Below are 22,113 nucleotides of genomic sequence, written 5' to 3'. Positions count from 1 at the left end.
GTGGGCTATGTCCCCAGCCACCAGAGCCGGCCCCGTCACCATCCCTCACCGCCGGCTCATCCACCTCACACCTGCCTCCCTCGCCCTGGCCAGGTCCTTGCTTCCCGCCCCTACCCCCACGTGGGCTGCTCTCTCTCTCAGATCTGCTTCCCACACCCCCACATGCAAACAGCCTGGCCAGGAAGGCCCTTACCAAGTGCATGGGGGGCGGGGTGGGGCGTGGGCTCTGAGGGTAGGATGACTAGCTGTGCAGGGGCATCCTGGGAGAGGGGGAAGACGGAGGGCATGGAGCCGGGCACAGAGGCAGGGAAGCCAGGGGGCAAGTTCTGGTGCAGGGCAGGGTGCCCAAGGCCTAGAGAGACAGGGCACAGTGGTCAGGCAGTGTGAGGCAGGGAGCAGGGACCGCAGGCCAGCTGGGGCCCATGCCACATCAGGCCTCCCACACCAGGCTGGTTGGCCCCAAGTCAGCCCTGACCCCCAAGCCCGGCCCAGACACTTGTCCTGCCCCGTCCTCACCGGCTGCCCCAGACCTGCCCTCGGAGCACTGACCGTAAGAATGTCCCCCCATCCACAAGGAGGGGCTACGGGTGCGGGGCAGCCAGGGGGGGTGTGCAGGGTGGGGGTGGGGGGCTGGGTCCCCGCCCAGCTGGCTGCTCTGCAGAGAGGAGCTGCTGCCGATCATGAGGTGAGGGGCCAGATCTCCGGGGCAGCTGCCTGACGGGTGGATCCGGGTGAATTCCACGAGGTCCTTGTTGTCCCTGTGTATCATAGGGACCACAGTCGGGGGGGCTCAGGATAGTCACCAGGCCACCCACCCTGTGACCATCAACCTTGGAGCGTGGGCGGTGGGGGGGGGGGTTGGTGGCTGCTTGGAGGATCAGGAGAGACCCCAGGCTCAGGCAGCTCTTAGTGTCAGAGGCCTCCGTCCTGGCAATGGCCCCGTTGGTGGAAAGGGAGTTAGCAGAGCTCCCCTCAAAGTGGGCAGACACCCCAGAAAGATGCTGAGGTGGAGGCACAGCCCTGCCTGCAACAGGCTGCTAAACCTGACATCCCATCCAATTTATCCCATGCAGGCTTGAGTGGGCAAGCCTGGGGTGCGGCCTGGCCCCTGCCCCAAAGGCCGAAGCCCCGGTTCTTACTGCAGCAGCAGCTCACGGCCCGAGAGCCCCAGACGGTCCTCACACAGGCGCGCCCTTTCCTCCTCGGCCTCCAGGTCCAGCGCGTGGGTGGTGCGGGGCCCTCCACCAGCTGCATGGGTGGGAGACAGCAGAGGGGACGAGGGTTGGGATGGCGGGGAGCCAGCAGCTAAAGCAAGCAGGGACCCCACTTCCAGCCAGGGTGGGTCTCCTGCCCTGTGGGCCTCAGGGGTCTGCCGAGGGCAGGTGAGGGGAGCCAGCGGGTTCACGGGGCAGGGGCAGGCCAGTCCGCCCTAGGAGGTACAGGACTGCAGACACGAGGAGGAGACAGGTGGGGGTGCCCAGGGTGCTTCCCAGGGAACTCAGGAGGGTGAACAAAGGTCCCCTGTCTCCCTCCCCATGGAGGGGCCTACCTTTGAAGGTGGGGGCTGCCCGGCCCTGCCGCCCGGTGCTGGCACCATAGGCCGTCTCAGGTCGGCTCACTGTGTCCTTCTGCCGGGCCAAGGCCACCGCGATGCCTACGGGCGGCTGGCGCACCTCTCCATCGCCGTGTGGGGTGTCGTGTTCCCGGCTTCGGGCACAGTCGGGCCTCTCCACCTCACCGGGGGCCTGGCCTGGGCCCTTGGAGGCCGGAAACTTCACGTCCTGCTGGGCGCAGCTGGCCTTGAGGCCACCCAGGCCCACAAAGGGCGCCTTCTGGCCCACGACCAGCGCGTGGCTGCTGTACTTGAGGAGGCTCTTCATGGCCGAGACCTCGTCGGGCGGGGCGGGCAGGTCCTGGGACAGAAGAGCTGCCTGCTGCAGGCCGCCGCCGAACGGGTCCAGGTAGGCGCCGCCCTTGCGCTCCTCGCTGATGGCCATGGTGGTGCCCTGGCTTGACTGGACGCTCCACGGGGGCAGGTGGGGCCCACCATAGCCCAGAGATGCCAGCTCCAGAGACTTGCGCTTGGCCTCGACCCCACTGGCCCCCGGCTCCACCTCAGGGGCCACCAAGTGCTGCTGATGCCGGATCCGGGCCACCTTCTGGGCCCCAGGGGGACCCACGGGCGCCTCCTTGCTGGCAGTCTTGTCTAAAGTGCAGCAGGCCTGAGTGACCTTCCCACCCAGCGGGTCCTGATGAACCGGCCGGGCACAGTCCTGTGAGGGGGCGGGCAACTCGAAGTAGCCGCCTTTGTCCAGACTGCCTTTGGGGAGCCCAGGGAAGGGGGCCTCGGGGCCTGCACTGTTGAGATACTCCAGACCCTTTAGCCGGGGGTTGAGGGCCGCCTCAAAACCCCCAGGCCGCCGCTCACCCTTGCCCTCGGCCTTCAGGTGGGCATAGGAGACCCCAAAGGGTGTGGTGTGGTCAGGGGCCACAGCCCCATCCAGGTGCCGATCTTTGCCCTCACCTGCCACGGCACAGGCCTCGGCCGCCTGGAAGGGGCGGCTCTTGTCGGCCAGGTGTCCCACAGAAGGCACGAAGGTGGGCCCGCTGGCCTTCAGGTCCCGGGGGACTTTGTCCTGCAGTGGGCAGAGCCCATCTGGGCTGCCATGCAGCTGCAGGCAGGGGAAGGAGCCGGTGGCTGTGCTGAGGGGCGGGGGGGGCCCAGCGGGCAGGCCAGACGGCACAGTGTAGGACACGGCGTGGTGCAGCATTTGCCGCCGCTCCAGGCACTCGCTGAAAGCCGGCCCGGGCTCCGCGGGGCCCGCTGCCTCCTTGGTGCAGCGGCCCGAGGCTGCCACGCCCATGCTGGACCTCGCCAGCACGCCCCCTGCACAGCTGGCCAGGGCAGCCTTGCCCATATCGCCGTTGAGCACCTTGGTGTTGAGCAGGCAGGAGGCCAGGTGCTTGGGGCGGCCCTCGCAGGTGCCCCGGGGTGCGGCAGTGCCCTCTTTGCAGTGCCCGTCAGCCGGCACGGGCAGCACCAGCTTGTGGCGCTCCTTGCCGCCGTCGTCCTCTGCGACTGGCCGCTCCTTGCCCTCTGCTGCCTTGCCAGCCTTCTCTCTGCCCAGCTCTTTGCCCATGACGAAGCGGTCAAACTCCTTGGCGCCCTTCTGCAGGGGGCTGGCCTCGCCCCGGTCTCGGCTGCAGGAGCCAATGGGGTGGCCAGGGGCAGCCCGGGCCACGCCGGGGAAGTTGTGGTTGGCAGGGAGGAGCGTGGGCTGGGGGGGCAGGTTGCGCAGGTAGAAGTTATCTGCGTGTTGAGAGAACCAAGGTCAACTGGGAGCAGGGCCGGGGCTGGAGAGAGACTCCCCCAGGACCCAGGTGGCTCCCCACTGCCAGCTGGCACTGACCCAAGGTTACTGTCTGAGGAAGGTTTAAAATTGTAAACTGCACATAACATAAAACTGAGTGCTTTAACCATTTTTAAGTGTGATGTTCAGTTGCACTAAGTACATTCGCATTGTCTGGGCAACCATCACCACCATCCATCTCCAGAACTTCCTTATTGTCCCAACTGGAGCTCTGATCCCATGAAACTCTAACTCCCCACCCCCTAGAAGGGTCTGACTGATGTTCAGCCACCCAGGAGATGGGAGCTGCAAACGGCCCGGTCCCCCCTGCCTGGCCCAGTGCCCATGGGGGTTAGTGGAGGGCGGGCAGGTAGGAGTGGATGGCAGTGTGTGCTGACAAAGCCAGAGGGATGAGGTCCACGGCAACAGGCATCTCCTCTCACCCCACATGATGCTGGAAGCACAACCGGTTGGTTTTTTTTTTTTGAGGAAGATTAGCCCTGAGCTAACATCTGCTGTCAATCCTCCTCTTTTTGCTGAGGAAGACTGGCCCTGAGCTAACATCCGTGCCCATCTTCCTCTACTTTATATGTGGGACGCCTGCCACAGCATGGCTTGACAAGCGGTGCCATGTCCGCACCCGGGATCTGAACCGGCAAACCCCAGGCCACCAAAGCAGAATGTGCGTACTTAACGTGAGCCACTGGGCCGGCCCCCTGGTTGGGTTTTTACAAACAGCCATTAGAACCTCAAAAGCTGAAGGAGGCTGCTGCCTCACCATTGGTGAACGGCTAAGTGGACGGCAGTGCACATGGCATGTGGCGTGATGTGGCCAATGCACAGTGTGCTGTGCCAGGATGCCAAGCTACATGGAGAGGCGTCTGAAAGAGCCCACTGCGAGTGGGGCCATGCGCTGTGGACGGCTAAGTGCCTGGCTCTCACTGGCCCCAGGGCATTGCTCAGACCCTCAGGAGGAAGTGAGACCCAGGGGAGAAGTGTGTCTGAGAATGGGCTGGGTGTGAAGGCCCCTGCTCACCTACCTCCTGAATCCCCCAGGAGGCCCCCAGCCTCTCTGCATCTTAACTATGGCTATATCTCAGGCTGGGGGGCTGGGTGGACCCTTTAAAAAAGGGAGGAAGGAAAAGGGTCCCAGTTGGCCATCCCCACCCCTAGCCCACAATCAGCTTTCAATGCCCCTGCAGCTCCGAGCCCACCCAGCCTGGGAGCGGATGGGTGTGCCCCCAGCTCCCTGCGCTGGTCCGTGGCCTGGGGGAAACCCTTCCTGCCAGGGTACAGCCAGCCCTGGGGACACCCACTGGTCTCCAAGCTGAGGCCGGTTACCATCTCTGGGGACCTTGGTGGCCCCCCTCTACACCGAGCTGAGGTGGCTGACAAGCAGCGTAGATATCCTGGAGCTGCGACAGCAGACAAGGCAGAACAAAAGAAATGTTTGGAACTTGTAAAACTGTCCTCAAGTCGCGTAAATTCCTTGTCAATTTCCTGCTAATTAAAACAAGGGGAAGAGGGTGGCCTGGGCGAAACCTAATTAGCTCTTTTTCCAAAACCAAAGCATTCTTGGATGGGGCTCTACCACAACGTGGTGAAAGCCGAGAGGCCACCAGCACTCCAATGGGGACCTGGCTCTGGTTCACTGAGTTGGGTTTCTGGGGCTGGGACCACCTGCCTGCCCCTGACAAACACCATCCCAACAGCTGCATGTGCCGGGGCTGCCCTGGGAGTCTGGGGGCCCCAGCCCACGGGCGGTGAGGGGCTGTCCTCGGGGCAGCAGAGCACCTGGCCTCCAACCCTGAGGAGGCTTGGACTTCCTGGGTGTCTGTCCATCCCCGGATTAGGGGTGGGGAGCTTGTCTGCACCGCTCCCAGCGGGCCAGCTCTAGGCCAGGCCAAGGCCCTAAGGTGCAAGATGGGCTCCAGGACATGGACATGCTGAGGGCCTGGAGTGGGAGGTCAGGAGAGAGAAGGGGCTGGGGGATGGCCAGGGCAGGCAGGAGGGCTGACCACAGGCTCACCTCGCTGGGGACCCCTTCCTTCTCTGAGACCCCTTCACGACACTCTCCAGTTTAACTGCTGCCTCCTGAAGCCCTGCCAGGTGCCCTGTCGACCTCCCGGGCTCTGCTGGGTGCTCCGTGGGTCCCTTCTTTGCTCCACTCAGAGCCCTGGCCTTGGGGCTCCCTAGCATCCTCTCTTCATCCACCCTCCTCACCCGGGGCAGCCCCTCTCCTTGAGCCTGGTCAATCTCCCAACCCACCCCTCTGGCACTGACCCCCAAGACCCCTCTGGCACTGTCTAGCCATCACCTAGATACCCCCAGGAAGGCCCCTCAGCCCCTCTGCACAGAAGCTGAACTCACCCATCCCCTGTGAACTGCTGGCCCCTAGGTGTGCCCCCTCCCGCAGCCGGGGCCATGAATCAGGGGTCATCTAGGACCCCCTAACCTTCAGGCTCCTTCCAGGGCCCTCATGGGATCCCACGTCCCAGTTCAAGGCCGTATCACTTGTCATCTGAAACATGGTAACTAACCCAATGGTCTCCCTGCCCCAGCTTCCTGGGTACCACCCCAGGGAGCGCTTCCCAAAATGCAAAAGAGATGTCACCCCACCCAGGAAAAATCCTGGAGATGGACACCAAGGCCTCCAGCCACTCCCTACACCTGTCCCATCTCCAGGCGACTGCATCTCCCACAGGCTCCTTGATGGGATCCACACCCTCAAACTGGGACTTTTGCACATATGTGTGTGTGTGTGTGTCTCTATGTGTGTATGTGGTATGTGTGCATGTGTGTGTGCTCTCCTGGGGCAATGCCCCTCCCACTGCCCCACCAGCCCTGCCTTCTTATCAGAGAAGCCCCAACCTCAGCCTCCCTTCTCCAGGGACACCTCCTGGGGGCCTCCTCCTGCCAAGAGGTGGGAGCCCCTCTCCTGTCCACTGGGCACAACGTGGCCCACCTGCCTGTAGCCTCTGTCTGTCCTCAGGCCCTGGGGTGGGGGTGGGGGACTTGGGCCTCAGGCCATCCAGTGAGGCGGAAAGTGCAGGCTTCTGGGGGGCCTCTTCTGCCCCCACCTGACGACATCCTCCCCTGAACTGCCCCTGGGACCCCTGAGCTGCAGGGGCAGGGCAGAGGGTGCAGGGCTGGGCCAGGTGCTAAGGGAGCTGGACACCACTCCCTCAGGGTCACGGTTACTTGAGATGCTTCCACCTGAGCCACGAGAGCTCCAGACGGCGTGCCTGTGTCTTCAGAGTGCTCACCTGACCCAGCACTTAACCTGCCACTTGGAGTTTAAATTCTCCAGGGGCCTGGGAAGCAGGTGCGCCCCACTCCTGCCCCTACCCCACCATGGCCCAAGACCCGGAGGGGAGGGTTCACCCAGGCTGGCCGCCTCTACCTGACACCCCAGAAGCTCCCAGTCCCGCCCTCCACCCCTCCAAGATCCCTTGGTCCCAGGCCCCTCATAGTCTGACGCCAGCACTTGCCTTTTTGGGTTCCATAGAAACGATGTTGCCCATAGAGAACATTGCTGTTTCCATGGTGATCCAAGTGGCTCATGGGTAGGAAGGTGGATGCCAGACTCCCCGAAAATCTGGGGTACCCTGGAGCTAGGGAAGCAATGAGATTGGCTGCAGAAGCGCCTCCAGGCCCCCCGGCCCGCACTCCCCTGACCCCAGGGAAGTGAGAAGCCGGCGGGCGGCCCAGGAGCGACGCCCCGCGGAGCCCAGCTCGCAGCCCGCCGGTGGGAAATCAACCCATCAATACATCATATTAACTCTGACTCGACTAATACCATCCCTCCGGTGCGGCACAAATTGAATTGCTGATGGGCTGGGGAGAGGGGAGGATGGAGGAGGGCCTCTTTGATGTCTCTCCCAGCAGCACTTAGCGGTGCGGGAGCTGCAAGGCAGGGCAACAAAAGGGGCTCTGGAGAGGTGTCTCGGAGGAGGGAGACGTGGTGGACGGAGGCTCCTGGCCAGGAGAGCCAGGGCCAGACGCCACCTCAGCCTGCGCCATCTGACAGGACGAGCAGGGATGGCGCGGCCTGGGGTGGCGGCCTTCTACCTTGCTGGAAGCAGCAGGCGCCAGGCTCTCCAGCGGCCAGGCCTCGTCTGAACTCTGACATCAGCAAAGGGAGCTAGTTCCCAGCAGGGGCAGCATAGCCCCCAGAGGAGTTCCCAGCCTCGGTCCTCAGCCCTGAGACCCTCCCTGGTGCCTCCCAGTCATGCCAGGCAAGACCCCCTCTGTCCCTCTGAGGGGCCTAGTCTGTCTCCCAGTCTGGCCCTGCCTAGCACAGGAATGCTAGCCACACCCTGGAGCTGGCCCCACTTGTCGGCCTTGGACTCTGGGGGGCTCTGGCCACCTGGACTCACACTCTGCCCCCCAGAAGGGATGAGGACAGACAGAACTAACCAACGGCCCGGGGGCCCATGACGAGGCACAGCGGGCAGGACACTTGTCTGCTGGACATCCAGAGCCTCCAGCCACTGGGAACAGGGCGCCTCACCACTGGGTGCTCCCCACCAGGTCCAGCAAGGAGGGGCAGGGTGGGCAGAGGGCCTGCAGCTGGGGAGGCCAAGTCACCGCTGGGCTGGGGTGGGCAGGACACTGTCTTACTCCAAAATTCATGCCTTGAGCTAATGCCCTGAACGTTCACCCCATGGAAAACAGGCCCCAGAGGAGCTCCTCTTGGGGACCCCATCATTGTCCCGAGACCCACTGGCTACTGGGAGCGGCTTCCCATCCGACTTCTGGGCTCCCTTGCCTGTGATAAGGCAGCAGGAATCCTGGGGTTTCCCCAGGGAGCGGCGGCCGCGGGGACAGAGCGAGGGAGGAGCCTGTGCAGGACCCTGCAGGCGGCAGTCCCCAGGAGCGGGCAGCAGGCTGGCTACCAAGGCGCGGGTGTGAGTGCCTGTCATAGATGTGCCCTGATGAAAGGGAGCTGTGAGCCACAGCCTAGGGAAGAGGGCCGCTGGCAACCCCTCTTAATGCGTCAGAATGAAGTCCCTGACAAGTCCCGAAGCAGAGAGCTCCATGCATCTTGCTCATTAACTGTTTTCTGAGCTCCTTTTATGACAGAACCCCTCTGCTGTTTCAGTGGCCAAGCATTCCACGGAACACACTCTGAGTAACCCCTTTCCAGAAGGGGCAGGCTCAGAACCACAGGACAAACCTCCAGGCCCACACGTCCCCAGATAGCCCAGGGCATTTGCCCGTGGCCTGAGGCTGGCCTGCCTGGACGCTGAAGCTATTGAGATGGAGGGTGGAGGCCGGTGCGGCCTGGCCTCCATCTTGGTACCAGGGGGTGGCTGTGGGTGCACTGCGGGGGCAGCCCTGGAGGCCGCCGTGAGCATCCCAGGAGACGCCTCGGCAGGCTCGAGGCCAAGGGGGAGCCATGTCAATGTGGGTCAGGCTATGGAACCCAGCTCAGAGGTGAAGATGGACAAGGGGCAGGGGGCAGAGCTCAGAGTGAGAAACGGTCAGGCAGCAAACGCGGTTACTCCAGGATCGCACAGGAACAAGGTCCCCAGTCCAAATGGGGCACACTGCACCCCAATCCCGGGGGGCCCCTCGGCAGTGGCAGGCTACCATTCAGACCCTAAAGACGCAGTTTGATGTTCTCTGGCCCAGTGGGTCCAAGGTGAAGCTGTGGAACACTATCCCCAAGAGATGCTCCATGTAGAATGCATCCTGGATCCCACACGCTCGAGGACGGCTACCCACACCAGCCCCATTTGGAGGCTCGTGACAAGCACACATAGTGAAGGCTCCGAGGAGTCCCTGGATGTCTCCCACTCAGGGCTCACACCTCCGGCTCGTCTGAGGACTCGGGCAAGGTGCCCGCTGCCACCCTGGCCTGTCCCCCTGCAGCCCCCCTTGCCGAGGGCACGGGCTGAGTCCGGAGAGCCTGGCCAACTGGCCTGGTTTGTGTACCGAGACACATCTGGAGCAGCTGTTTCCTAGATTAAACGCAGCTCCTGGAAGACTTGACAAAAGCTGAGAGCCGGGCGGGTGGGGGTGGCTGGGGCAGGGGGCAGAGGCCCATGTGTGCTATACGGAGGGGGCTAAACCCCACAGCTGTCCCCCTTTAATTGGCTGCTGTTAAATGTTTTACGGGGCCTCGTTTTGGTAAACAGAAGTCTGTAAATTCCTCCCTCCCAGACGCCGGTTCCCAGGCAGACTCCCCAGTGACCCCTGGGAGGTCCGGGCCTCCCACCCACCCATCCTCCGAGGGGAGCAGGCCTTCAGCCAGCTGAGTGGTGGGCTCCTTCATGCCCAGCACCCTTCAGGGGCAGTGTGAGGGCAATGGCTCTTCGTGTCCCTCCACTTCTGACCCCGAGCTGGTGGCTGTCCAGGGAGCAGGGGCAGAAATCTACCAGGGGCCCCAAGCCCCTGCCTCCCCCGTGTTCAGCCTGCCCGAGGCCCCTCCTTCTGGGACCCCAGAAGGGGAATTAAGGCTGGGGGAGGAAGGCGGGGGCAGATGGGGGTGACGGAAGAAGAAATGGAGAGAGCCTGGGCCAGGGGGCTGGGTGGACGACCCGGTGAGTGTGGGGAAAGAGGCCCAGACGGGTGGGGATGAGGGGGCAAAAAGAGGAGGGGTCAAGTCCTCCCTGCCTGGCCACAGAAAGGCCCCTTTCTCTGCCCCAACAAGACCGTACTCTCTGAACTGAAGACGAAAATACAAAATGATTTTTATGAATCAGAGCAGCTGTTCTGAGACGAGAAGCCAGGGCTGCTGTGGCCGGCTCAGGTGACGCTGGGTCCTTGAAGGGGCTGCAGCAGAGAATGTGGGGGCTGTTTCTGGGGAGGGCTAGGGGATCAGGGAGGGTGCAGGGTGGCAGGCACAGGACACCAGAGCAGGGCGTGCTACAGACACACCAAGGCGGCTCGGCGGCAGGGTGGGGGCTGGCTGCCGTGGAATCCAGGGCCAGAGCTCCTCAAACTCACATTCTTAAGGCGGCAGCACGGTCTAGGATCCCCCTTCCCAAACCCACACATCCCTTGGGGTTGGGGTTGCTGGGCTCACCCTAACAGACAAGTGGCCAACCTGTGTAAAGCAAGTGCCCACGGTGAGGAGCTGGGCCCCAGACCTGCTGTCCCTGGGTCCCCCTGCCCTTGGAGCCCTGGGGAGGGGCCCTGGGCCACAGTGGAGTCTCATTGAGGACACCCCCCCATCCTGCCCCCACTGCTGTGAGCTGCCAGAAAACTCAACCCAATCCTATAAGTGACAGTGGGGGACAAAGGGTCAACACCATCAGAACCTGATGAGGTGTAATGAAATGGAAGCGGTCAAGGGCTGGGCAGGGATGGCATATATCAGGTCCCTGGGGCCGTGAGGCAAAGTGACTACACCCCTCAGCCCCCCGGTAACCCCTGGGCCTTCTTGGGCCACGTCCGGAAGGTCAGGGATGCCGGTGGGAAGTGTGCGGAGCGGATAGGAAGAGAGGGGTCAGCAGGCAGCCTGCCCGGTGGGAACCTCCAGAGGGCAGGGTCTGAAGGACAGAGGGGTGGGAGGGTGGGCAGGGCACTTCACAGGGGAAATGCGTGAGGAGGTGGGGGCCCTGGGGTGGGGGGCTTCTCCTGCCCCCGAGTGAAGGGGCGGGGGCCCCGGAAGACACAAGGCCTGCTGCAAGCCTCTTGGCCAAGAGGCAGGAGGGTGGTCCCCCAGGGCACACACGGGCCGGCGCCTCCGTATCTGCCTTCCTCCCTCGGTGGGGTGACCTCAGCCCCACCCATCTGGCACCTCACTTCTCCTAGGTTTCATCACAGCACCTTCCCAGCAGCTAAGGTGCCCGCGACCCCACCTGCCCCAAGCCAGGCCCAGCACCTTCTTCCTCACCAAGCCGGGGAGGTGGCAACCGCCCCCTCCCAGGGACCAGCCTCCTGACGTCTCTTGGGAGGCTGGACACTGGGAGTGCTCCGGCCAGGCCCGGGAAGGGTGTGGTCAGCCATCCAGAGGACGAGGATTCCCCAGGGGTGAGGGAACCCCCCAGCGCAGGGTCACCTGGGAGCCCCCACTCCCAGGCCCACCGAGCTCAGCACAGACACGGCAGGTTTAGCAAACTCTTCTTGAGGCCTGACGCACAGGCTCCAACCACCTCTCCCCAGGGTCCTGCCCCAGTTCCCTGCCCACTGCCTCCACGCTCACGAGACAAGACCCTGTGCCACCTTGACAGATGGCATTGCCACCTCCCTGGAGGGCAACACCCACCCTGACCCTGAGGCTCAAATTGCTAGAAAGTTCTCCCCACCGTCGAGCCTTGAGCTGCAGCTCCCCACACCATGCCTGGCTGAGTCCTTGACCAATGGGGCAGGGAACCTGTACCTACACAGCCATACCTGGCGGGCTCCGAGGAACCCATGTCGGGCTGTCTCTACTGCCCTGACCTGTCAGAGGCCACATCTCCTCTGGGTCAGGCTACCTCCAGGCCTCAGCGGTGGGGAAGGCCCCTCTCAATGAAGCCCGGCAGAGCCCCCACCCCTGTCCATGTCCTGCCAGCCTTGACGAACGCCACCCTTACTCCACCCACCATGACCCCCGCCGAGATGCCCAGGAGACACCAGGCCTGGCAAACAGCCCTGGCTCCTGGGGCCCTGGCATACTCAGGATTCTGCCACACTGCCAGGGTGGGGGCCCCGGCCCAACACCCAACACTAACTGGGTGCTAGCTCTCTCCTGTGTGACACCCCTTTCACTCAGGGTGTCAATGTGTTTCAACTGGGGTGCACAGGTCTACTAAACCATAGCAACCACTCAGAATGCTGGGGTAAGAAGGATTCTGAGGCTGCGACCACATGCAGCAGCAAAAGTGCTGTGCTGCCATCAACTAATAATGTCTGCCCTGGGTACAGGAGAGGCATTGGCAGTGAGTTGGCAGGACATTTGCCACCCCTGCTGTAGTATCTGAAGTAAGTCACCTGGAACAGCCCCCTCCGCAAGCCCTCCCTGCTTCCTACCAAACGCCCCTGCGTCCAGCCCTAGGCCCCTCACACTCGCAGTCAGAACCCCTGGGCATCCAGGTTGTGTGTTCGAAGTGCAGCTCCCAGGATTGATCACCCTGGACTTTGTTGAGAGGAGCCGAGCGAGACCCCTTCTTGGGGCTGGAGTGGGTTTTGGCAGCTCAGCCCCTCAGGGTGTGTCCAAGCCTCAGCCTTCTGTAGCCAGGGGCTGGGGCCCGTGTAGACTCCTGCCGCATTCCAGCCCGTCAAAGGCGGCCCACCACACCGGCCTGTGGGGCCCCGGTTCAGGCGCTCCACACACACACTGACCCCCAGCCACCCCAGGGAGGGGCCTGGCAGCCTCCGTCGGTTCCCAGGCTGAGAGCCGGAGAGGTGCCAGGCTCCCGCAGGCACCTCTGGACCAGAAGCAGTGGGCAGCCTGGCCAGGACACGGGCGGCCGCGGACGGTCCCGGGCTCCTGGCACGTGCTCTGCCCGGGGCAGCAAGGCTCTGGCTGCAGAGAGCAGAAACGCAGAGCTCGGCCAGGGCCCCTGAGGGAGTCGGGGCCTGAGGGCTGGGGAGAGCTGGGAAAGACAAAAGAAACTCAGAGCTTGGAGCTAGCTGGCGGGACCCCCAAAACCTCCACCAACACCCCAAAGCTGCTCCGACTGCCACCCTGCCCTGCCCCCCAGACCTCCTGTCCGTGGCTTCCTCACCCTGGCCTCCCATAGGCTCCAAACCCCCCAGGGGGGTGTCCTGGACACTCACAGGCCATCATGCTTGGGGGTCCCAGATGCTTGGGGACACAGAATGCCCAGAGCCAGCCCCCGACAGACATGCAGTGGACAGGTGCACCTGCCTGGGCAGCAACAGCGGGTCTCTCCCCCCGCAATCAGACCCAGGGCTTCCCACACACACGTCCCTGCCGCAAATGTCAACCCAGGACGGTGCCAAGGCCCCCAGCTCAGCAGTGGACAGCTGCTACAGGGGACATGTGAGGACATGCGGATCTGAACGGCTGTCCTGGTAAGTGCAGTGTGTAGATGGGGAAACTGAGGCTCCGAGGTGCCACAGCTCTCCCAGCCTCCTCGCCAGGTGCCGAGGACGTGAGGCTAATACAGCTCTCAGGCTGTAAAGACACCCCTTGCAAAAGGCAGGTGCCTGGGTCCTTGTCGCACACAGTCCCTAGCGCCCTCCGGCTGTGGGCATCTTAGCCCTGGGCCCCACAGCTGCCTCCACACCAAAAGCCCCACTGAGTCCTGGCATAGGGACCAGCGGGAGCTGGGGAAGGAGCTGCCCAGTCCCGACACAGGGTAGGCGGAGGGAGACCTGGTTCAGAAGGCAGCCGGGGTGGGGGAAAGGAGAAGTGAGGCTTCGGGTTGGACTCTGGACTCAAATCCCGTAACACACCTTCTTGAGCCTCCATTTCCTTACCTGTGAAATGGGTGAACAGCCACCCACAGATGCGGGTATCGCCGGGAAAAGTAAATGAGGTGAGCGTCACATCAGGGCCAGGGGCAGGTACAACACCATCATCCTGAATGCCACCGGGTGGACCTAGAACCAGGGACTGGTCCCAGGATCCCTGCCTCAGGGCCACCTGCAGCTGCAGGAACCAGGCCCGCACATGCACACTGGGGCAGGGCTCTGGTGCCCACAGTGCTCAGGGCAGGACCCCCGCCCTCAGCAGCTGACAGGACAAGGAAAGAAGCATGCGAGGGAAATCGTGGTGAGCTGGGCTCTGGCTGCGACAGAGACCTGCCGGAGCGTGAGACTCGGGCCCGTCGGCAGGAAGGTGGTGCCCTGATGGGGAGGCAGGCCGAGGCCAGATGCAGCCAGGGGCCAAGGACTCAGGGAGGGCTGGCCACGCAGAGCCCTGAGAACGCTCTGCAGGGGTGAGAGGTCCAGACAGGATGACCTCCCTGTGCCTGTGGCAGCCCTGACCCCCATGTGGGGATCTGGGAGCTTAGGCCCCTCCCCTACAGTGTCCTCCTGTGGCCACGGGTGGGCATGGGTGGGGGCCAGGAAGGAGGGCGACGGGTGCCACTCAGACATGGGGGCATCTCCACCGGGCTGGGGGGAGAGCACTAGCGGGTGATCGCTAGTGGTCCTGTGAGGGCAGATTCAGAGGCCATTTTAGCCACTGAGGAAACTGAGGCCAGGAGAGAGAGGAGGAGCTGACAGGGTCTGGGAGAAAGGGACTCAGAGAGGGGCAGGTGGAGGGCCCTCTAGACAGTTCCAGAAGGTGGAGGTGTGGGAGCCAGGAGGCCTCCAAGGTCACAGGAAGTTGGTGGGCTCTGGGTGGGACCTCTGTCCCTCACACAGACATGCTCCTGGCTCCCACTCGCTCCCAGAAGCCCCGGCAAGCCCTGAGATCTCAGAGGGGACAGAGGGGGAGTGAGGGGCAGCTGGCGGCACGCGGGGAAGCTCGGGGGCCAGGAACAGCAGGGACCACTGGATAACTCTTTGGTGTAGCCCCTGCCTCACTGGAGGCCTGCCCAGCCCTGGATGCACAAGTGGCTGCAGGGATAGGTAAGGCTCTGACAAAGAGGCCAGCCAGGCTGACGGCCGGGGCTGGCACGTGTGCCCACTGCCGCCTGAGGCTCCCCCTCCAGGTGGCACAAGAGACCACAAGTAGCCTAGGCTGCAGAGCACAGCAGCTCCGGCCCCCACCCCTCCCCAGCTGAGCCCCCAGAAACAGAAGTCCCTTTCATCCGCCCTGTGGGTGGTCCCAGCCAGGCAGCTGGGGGCTGGGGTGGGGAGGGAGGGGGCCAGGCTTGCTGACAATAGGACCAGCTGTGCTGCGCCCCCGCTCCCCTCGACCCACCCAGGGCAGGCTTGCTGGACACTGGCTCACCCCTGCCCTGGGCCAGTCCCACCGCCCATTTGCACCCTAAGCTCCAGAGGGGGACATGCAGGCTCTGGCAGGATCCCTCACTTGGGTGAGCCTAGGGGGCCAAGAGGCTGGGGGACTGGACAGACAGGCTCTGGCCCAGGCCAGATGTTCCAGGGTGGCTCCTCCATCTCTGGGGTGCCTCCCTTGCACCCCAGCTGCTCCACCAGGGAAGCAAGAAGCCCGAGCCCACACTCTGGCAGCTGCCCCCCAGATGGTGGGCTGGGTCCACGAACGGAGGGGGGAGCCCTGCCTGCAGTGGGGGGCACCTGGCCCACCCAGCCCCCACTTGCTGCTGGCCCTGGCCTGCCTGCCCTTAAGATAAGAAACCCTTCAGGGGCCCAGCCCTGGCCAGCCCCAGACACGGGAGGGAGCGGTGAGCTGGCTTTTCAGGGCACCTGCCTCCCCATCCATCCTGGAGGCTGTGGAAGGAAGCGGGATGAGGGTGTGAGCCAGACCTCTGAACAGCCCGCCCAGGCAGCCCACCGTGCCTGTCGGCCCCCACCCTCCGGCCGTGTCGCGTGCCCCCCGCCCGCCTCCTCCCCCACACGCCCCCCCCCCCCGAACACACACGGCAGAGAAACAGGCCCCGGCACGCGGGGAGCCAGCTGGCACCCAGTCAAACTAGCAGCCAGGCACGCTGCCAGGGCAGCCAGCCAGCAAGCGCTGCCACTCGCTCCAGCCCCGCCCGCCCGCTGGCCTTTACGCTCCGAGCTCACAGCGAGGCAGTCGCACCACGTGGCCTGTCGGGGAGTGAGGCTGCAGCAGACAGGCGGGCAGAGGGCGGAGGGCAGGGGAAGCCCCACAGGAAGGGGATCCCGAGGTGGGGAAGCTCAACTGAAGGAAGAGAACGGGAGACGGCAAGGGGGTAAACTGAGGCATGGGCCTGGGAGGTGCATGTGGTTGCATGGTCCCCTGGATAGACACACACTAGCTACCCTCAGGCGGAACCTGTCGGGTTGGGGGGTGTTCTCCCCTCGACACCTGCTGCCTCCCCCACACCCGTCTTCAGACCTGAGGTGTACTCTGCTCCACACCCACCCTGTGTTCCAGAGCCTGGGTGAGTGGCCAGAGGCCACGTCCCACTTCTCCTTGTTCTGCGTCCACCTGTGCTTGCCCACCAAGCCCACAGTCCTGACACACCTGTCTTCCCCACTAGACTGTGAGTATGGCCAGCTCAAGGAGGTGCTGGTGGTGTTTCGGGGCTGGGTGGACAGACAGATGCCCACTAGCCCTCAGGGCTGGCTTCAGAGGGAGAGGCCCAGCCTCGACCCCTCTTCCTGCTCAGACCAGCCATGCCTTGAAGGAGCTGCCTCTCCAGGATGCAGGATGGGGCCAGCGCAGGCCAGAGTGCCACCCCCACACTGGCCTCCCACCAAGACAGGTGGACTCTCATGGGCCCAGGGCTGAGGGCAGGGGGCAGGCAGCCGTTGGCTCAGGGGAAGTGAGTGACTGGAGGCCGTTGAGGGCACTCTGTCTGCAGGCCGCCTCCCACCCCAGCCTCCCAGCAGCCCCCAGAGGGACGGGGGCACCTTCTCCCCGGGCCCCAGGGCAGGTGGTGCTGCCCACAAACCGCCCTCCTTGCCGGCGAGGTCCCTAAGGGTAGGAGAGAGGGGAAGGGGATGCATGGCTCCTGATGCAGGGCTGCTGCCACTCCTGGGGCCGACCAGGGGCCACCGTTGCAAGAAGGGGAAACCAAGTCAGCCAGCCTGGGGGCACCCACGCACCTGTGGCTGGGCCAGCGTCGGGCCGTGGCGGTTACTTCAGTTGAGGCAGTCCCACATGGCTGGTGCAGCCCTCCCCCAGGCTCAGCCACCCTCCTCCCTCCTGCAGACATCCTGGGAGCCAGATGCTCCTGCCAGGGCTGCAAGTGTGCCCGGCAGACACAGAAGGCGGGAGGGCTGGAAGGGGCAGGGGGGTGAGTGGTGCCAGGAAGGCATGGGGCCCACCCACGGCCAGTCCAGGAGGCCCCAAACCAGGGTCTGGACTCATCTGCACCAGGTCGCCCCTCAGGGAGGCTGCTAAGAGTGCAGCAGTGGGAAGCGGAGGTGGGTCTGGGCCAGGGACCCTGCTCTGCCCACCTGGGTCCTCAGAGCCAGTCTGGCCTCCCCTCTGCCAGGGGAGAGAACTGCTCCTTATCACCTGTCCAACATGTGTGCTCCACACAGAGCTTAAAGCCCAGATTATTCTAACAACTGTCCCTCACTCGTCACCTGTCCTGTCTGGAAAACAGCCCCTTTCTTATTGCACAAAGAGAGATTTCTCTCGCTCTCCAGCAGCGCCGGGCGCTAATCTCCCAGCCTGGAACATGGGCGGCGACGGTCGCGGTGTGTGGGTCCGTGCGCTCTGCAAACACAACACCCGCCGCTCAGCAGTCATTGAATTACGGCGGTGCCAGTGCCAGGAGCGGAGAGCCCTCTGTGCCCGCTGCCAACTGCAATTACCTCTCCGCGTGCCAGCCGCTGCCAGGCTTAACCCTTCCCACGCCTCGGGGAACTGGACGGCCGAGCGGATACTGGCAACCAGGGGCCAGGGACATTGGGGCCCAGGGCCACCACCCACGTCACAGCGCCAAGGGGCTGAGCAGACAGCAGGAGCTGGGTGGGGGGTGCCCCACCCTGGGAAAGCCAAGGGGAGCCTCAGAGACCTAGAAGGGCCTCCAGCGGCCCTCCTGCCAGCCACCTGGCCTGAGATCGATGCTTATTCACAGGGCACCTACTGTGCGCACAGGGGCTGCGTCCCATGGGGAGGCCAGGCCTGGGAGGGACTCCGTTGTTCTAGGCAAGGCCCCGAGGGTGGCAGCTGAGAATGCTGACAGCTCTCTCCTGACTGCCCCTCCCTCCCAGCTGGCACATCTGGAGCCCATGCCTCCCTGAGTCGGAGAAGGTGGGTGCAGCCCGGACCGGCTGGCCCAGCTGTGCTCCATGTTTCCTTGGCTCTCAGAGCCCTCCCAGCTCCACCCTCTTCTCTCCCTCTCTGCCCATCTATGGTGCACATCTGGCCAGGACCACTGCCTGGCGGGGCCCACCCCTCTTTCCAACCAATTACCACCTCCCCCATGGAGGCTTCCTCTGCTGGGAGCAGCCCCTCGCCAGAGCGCTTGGCAGGGTCTGCCAGCCGGCTCTTGCCTGCCACAGCGGGGGAGCCCTCTGCCTCGCCACTGGCCCTGGACACCACGTCGGTGGCTCTAGCCGCGGGTGCTGCCGGGAGCCCAGGCCCCTGACTTACCTTCGTGCGAGTGGGAGAACCAGATCTGGGAGGCGGTGGGGTGGGGGCCACGGTAGGCCTGCTCCGAGGGGGAGGGGGCGGGGCCACTGGGGTGCGCAGAGGCTGCCGAGCCCAGGCTTCCAGTGAGGAAACTGCCCATAAAAGAAGAGGCCGGAGAGTTGCCCATCAGACGGCTGCTGGCTGTGGACACAGGGGGCGAGAGTGAGTCTGGGCAGCACCCCCACCAAGGAGCCCCTCTCAGGGCCGACTCTCCAGCCCCAAGCTCCCTGGGGCTTTTGTCTTCAAATCCCAAGCAGCCCAGGCGGGAGAAGCTACCCACTCGAGCCCCGATGGTCACACTCAGAGTCCAGAGGTCCTGACGCCCTCCTGTTACTGCAAAACCCCCAAGAATGGCGCCTACTCCCACCCCATCAACCAGGGGCCAGGTTCTCTACTAAATAAACACTCAGGGTCCAGGGGAGCAAACGGCCCTGTGGGTGGGTCTTCCCTTTGCGGGCAGAGTCCCTGACTCCCCTAGGCCCAGGCGGTGAGCAGCTCCACGGCCTCAGCCACCAGCGGACCTGACAGAGGCCAGCTGTCTCTCCCCACCCGCTGGGCGGCACTTGGGGGGGCTAGCCTTTCCCCACAGTGGGGTCCTCAACCTTCTCCCCTGGTCTAATTAACTGGTTCATCAGACTGGGTGCCTTGTCTTAGGTGAGCAAGAGGAGAAACTGAGGCAGAGGAAGAAGGAAGGATGGGCAGAGCCTGAGGATGAAGTGTATGGATCTGCTTTTAAATCCCCCTGAGGCTTTCTCAGGGTCAGGCCCTGACTGGCGGGCATGGAGACGCAGACAGCCAGCCTGTGCAGCCTGCCCACCCCAGCTCTCCATGCCCGCCAGCCCACCTGCACCCTCCGCCACGGGGTCCCCTCTCTGCCCAAGTCCAGTGGCCAAGGCCAGCCCCAGGGAGCTTCCCTGGGTTTCCATGGCGACCAGTGGCTTACACAGGAAGGATATATGGGCACACAGAGTGCTGGGCACCTGGTGGGTGGTCTGGGGCTGCACTGCTTGGCCCCCACCCCGGCAGGGTGCCCTGGCACCTTGTCACCACAGTTCCATGGGCAGTGAGCCTGGCTTGGATCATCCCAGGAGTGGAGAGCAGGGACCTGGGGGCTCGCCACCCCATCAGACTGAGTGGAGGGGCCTGGCGGGGTTTGCAGGGGTTCTGGGGGCCCGGGGAGGCTGCAGGCCCGGCCCAAGGTGAGTCAGGATTGCTGTTTCCCTGCCCGGGAGGCAGGGGGAATTTGTGAATTTGTGATGCCTCATTCAGCCTGGCCCTGCCTTGGGAGCTTCCCAGACACGGGTGACTCAGCAGCAGAGAGGCGGCAAGGCCCGGAGCAGGGGGGGTGGGGGGGCTGCCCCAGCTGGCCGGGACCCTGGCACTCTCCTCCCCTCCGCATGTGAATGGGACATGTGGACAAAGGGGGCCTCTCCTGGGCCTGGGCCACAGAGGAACAGCCTGTGAGCGCTGGCTGGGGATTGGGGCACAAGCTGACTTCTGTGGTGGGTGTCAGACTGCAGGGAAACCCTGAAAGGACCCAGGGGCAGGGGGTGAAGGTGCCCAGGAGCCAGGGACTTCCCGGACCGCAGGGCTGGGACTGCCATGGGCCACGGCCAGACCACAGGCGCGTCCAGCCAGGGGAGGGGACTCTGGGCTGGGAAGGGAAGTGTTGCCCTCCTGGGGCTGGGGCAGGCAGGAGGAGCAGGGCGGGAGAGGGAGGGCGGCCTCTGCTGGGCTCCAGGGACCCTGGGGGGGCATGCCTGTGGAATGAGTGAGGCCTCTTCCTGCCTCACCCAGGCCCGCCCCAAGTCCCTCAGGCCTTCCCGCCCCCACACCCTCCCAGGGAAGTCCCTCCCACCCTGCTCCTCCCAGGGACAGTGGGAAGCAACCGAGTCCAAAAGTCGGGTCTGGATAAAGGATTTCTCCAGGAGTTTGGCCTGGGAACCCCGCACCTTGAGCTCTCCCACACCACGGCAGGCGGGGGCGGCAGGGCCCCGGGCTGGGCAGGAAGCACAGCTCCCATCCCATAGGCCCTTCCGGTCCTTGGATCAGGGAAACCGAGGCGCGGAGGCAGCTCCCTCACAGGGCGTCCCACGGCGGGGGGGGGGGGGGGGGGTCCCTGCAAGGGCAGCAGGCAACCTCTGAAGACCCACCACCCAAGCCCCAAGGCACCAGCCACCTGGGGCTGGGCAGGTGGGGAGCAAACCTGAGGCCGGTTGGGGTATCTGCCCCAACTGGACCCCTAAGCTGGAACCTGGGGTGGGGAGGCTTGGGCCACTGGCTGCCACGCCCCCTGGGAGGCTGATCCCTGTCTTGGGAGTACCCTGCTCTGATACCATCCCAGAAGGGGGGGTCCCACTGCACTGGCTTTGAGGGGTGGCGCTGCAGCTCAGCCAGGCCCCGGTCCTGGCTCCACAGGGCAGTGGACTCGCCAGTGACAGGCTGTGCTTCCTGCTGCAGCCAGAGCTCCCAAGCCTGGGGCTCCCCTGGCTCCACGCCTGCCTGTCTCCCGACTTGGGGGTCCCTCTTGGGGTGCCTCCTTACAGCTGGTTTCTCTGAGTCCATGAGGAAGGGACCCTTACTCCAGAGTGTGGGAAATGAGGAGCATGGGACAGCGTTCCAGCCCAGCTCCCCTGCCCCGGCCTCAGTCCTAGGTTCCCCAGGGCCCCGCTTTGCTGCCAGCCTTCAGGGCCACCCCTGGCCACCAGAGCTAACCCAGCTGCCCCTGCTGTGCCGCCTCTCCCGGCCTCGGGGGTGGCTCGTGGGCCCCCAGTGTCCAGACTCAGGCTGGACCATCCAGCTGGGGGGCTTCTCCACTCCTTTTGCCTTTCATGTTGAAAACAGAAGAGCCTTGTAATGCAAATAGTATGTCTTTACATCTTTTACATCTTCCTTATAAAATGTTCTGGCGGCATCGAAAAGGAAAGAAACAGAGATCGTCAGTGACCCTACTGCCTTCAGAGCACAGGCTACAACCGTTCCACAGACCACCTTCTGGGTACTTGCTCCGATACAGAGCCACAGGAGTCCTTCACCACGCCCCAACTCCACGCGTGGACGTCCTCCACCCTGGGGTCACCGTGGGAGACCCACGCGGGGACCCAGGAGGCCTCTCCCTCCTAAAACCCCAGCCCATGGCACAGGTCCTGCCAGGGGCTCTCACGCTCCCTGACCGGCAGGCCAGCCCTGAGGGGATGGGCACTGGGCAGACGCAAAGCCAGTGCCCTGATCCGCCCCTGGCCTGGGCCCTGCACCATGAGGCTCCACGACCCTTGCTCTGAAGGGTTCCATCTCTCCCCCACCGTCCTGGGCTAGAAGTTTGGAAGCAATCAAAGGTCCTGCAGGCCTTGCCAGGCGGGCACTGCCGTGGTGGATGTGGGGAGGGGACTGCTGGCTCCCGGAGCCTCCCCTCGCCCAGCCAGCTCCCGACATGCAGACAGAGTGTCCCCAACCCCGCTGTCACCTCCACCTCCGAGGAGTTTGGCGATGGCACTGTGCCCAGCCAGCAGAGGTATGGGCAGACCTGGCTGCCACCTCCCCAGCCCCCACCCGCCCGCCGACCAGCAGCCAGGCCCAGACAGAGCCCGAGCAGAGGCAGCCTGGGCCCTGGCCAGGGCCGGAGCTGTGCGGCCAAGTCTGGCCGGGAACTGGGCTGGA

The 22,113-nt window shown here is 64.3% G+C and overlaps 1 protein-coding gene across 11 annotated transcripts in view; it reads right to left on the bottom strand.

Moving 5' to 3' along the window:
- The window catches only part of BAHCC1 (BAH domain and coiled-coil containing 1), a 75,778-nt gene that overhangs the window by 20,337 nt on the left and 33,328 nt on the right, over positions 1 to 22,113 (bottom strand). For 5 of the 11 annotated variants that reach the window (XM_070483817.1, XM_070483819.1, XM_070483821.1 and 2 more), the window contains 6 exons: positions 18,418 to 18,597; positions 6,842 to 6,964; positions 1,550 to 3,310; positions 1,140 to 1,248; positions 550 to 758; positions 194 to 352 (listed from right to left, as the gene is read on the bottom strand). In XM_070483817.1, coding sequence (XP_070339918.1) covers positions 194 to 352; positions 550 to 758; positions 1,140 to 1,248; positions 1,550 to 3,310; positions 6,842 to 6,964; positions 18,418 to 18,597 — 2,541 coding nt within the window. The remainder of the gene's footprint in view (positions 1 to 193; positions 353 to 549; positions 759 to 1,139; positions 1,249 to 1,549; positions 3,311 to 6,841; positions 6,965 to 18,417; positions 18,598 to 22,113) is intronic. The other 6 variants (XM_070483814.1, XM_070483816.1, XM_070483824.1 and 3 more) reach the window with 2 other exon arrangements.

Source organism: Equus asinus, chromosome 13, assembly GCF_041296235.1.
Source record: "Equus asinus isolate D_3611 breed Donkey chromosome 13, EquAss-T2T_v2, whole genome shotgun sequence".
NCBI lineage: Eukaryota > Metazoa > Chordata > Mammalia > Perissodactyla > Equidae > Equus > Equus asinus.
The sequence above is the reverse complement of the archived record's forward strand: the minus strand, read 5'-3'. Positions and strand labels throughout refer to the sequence as shown.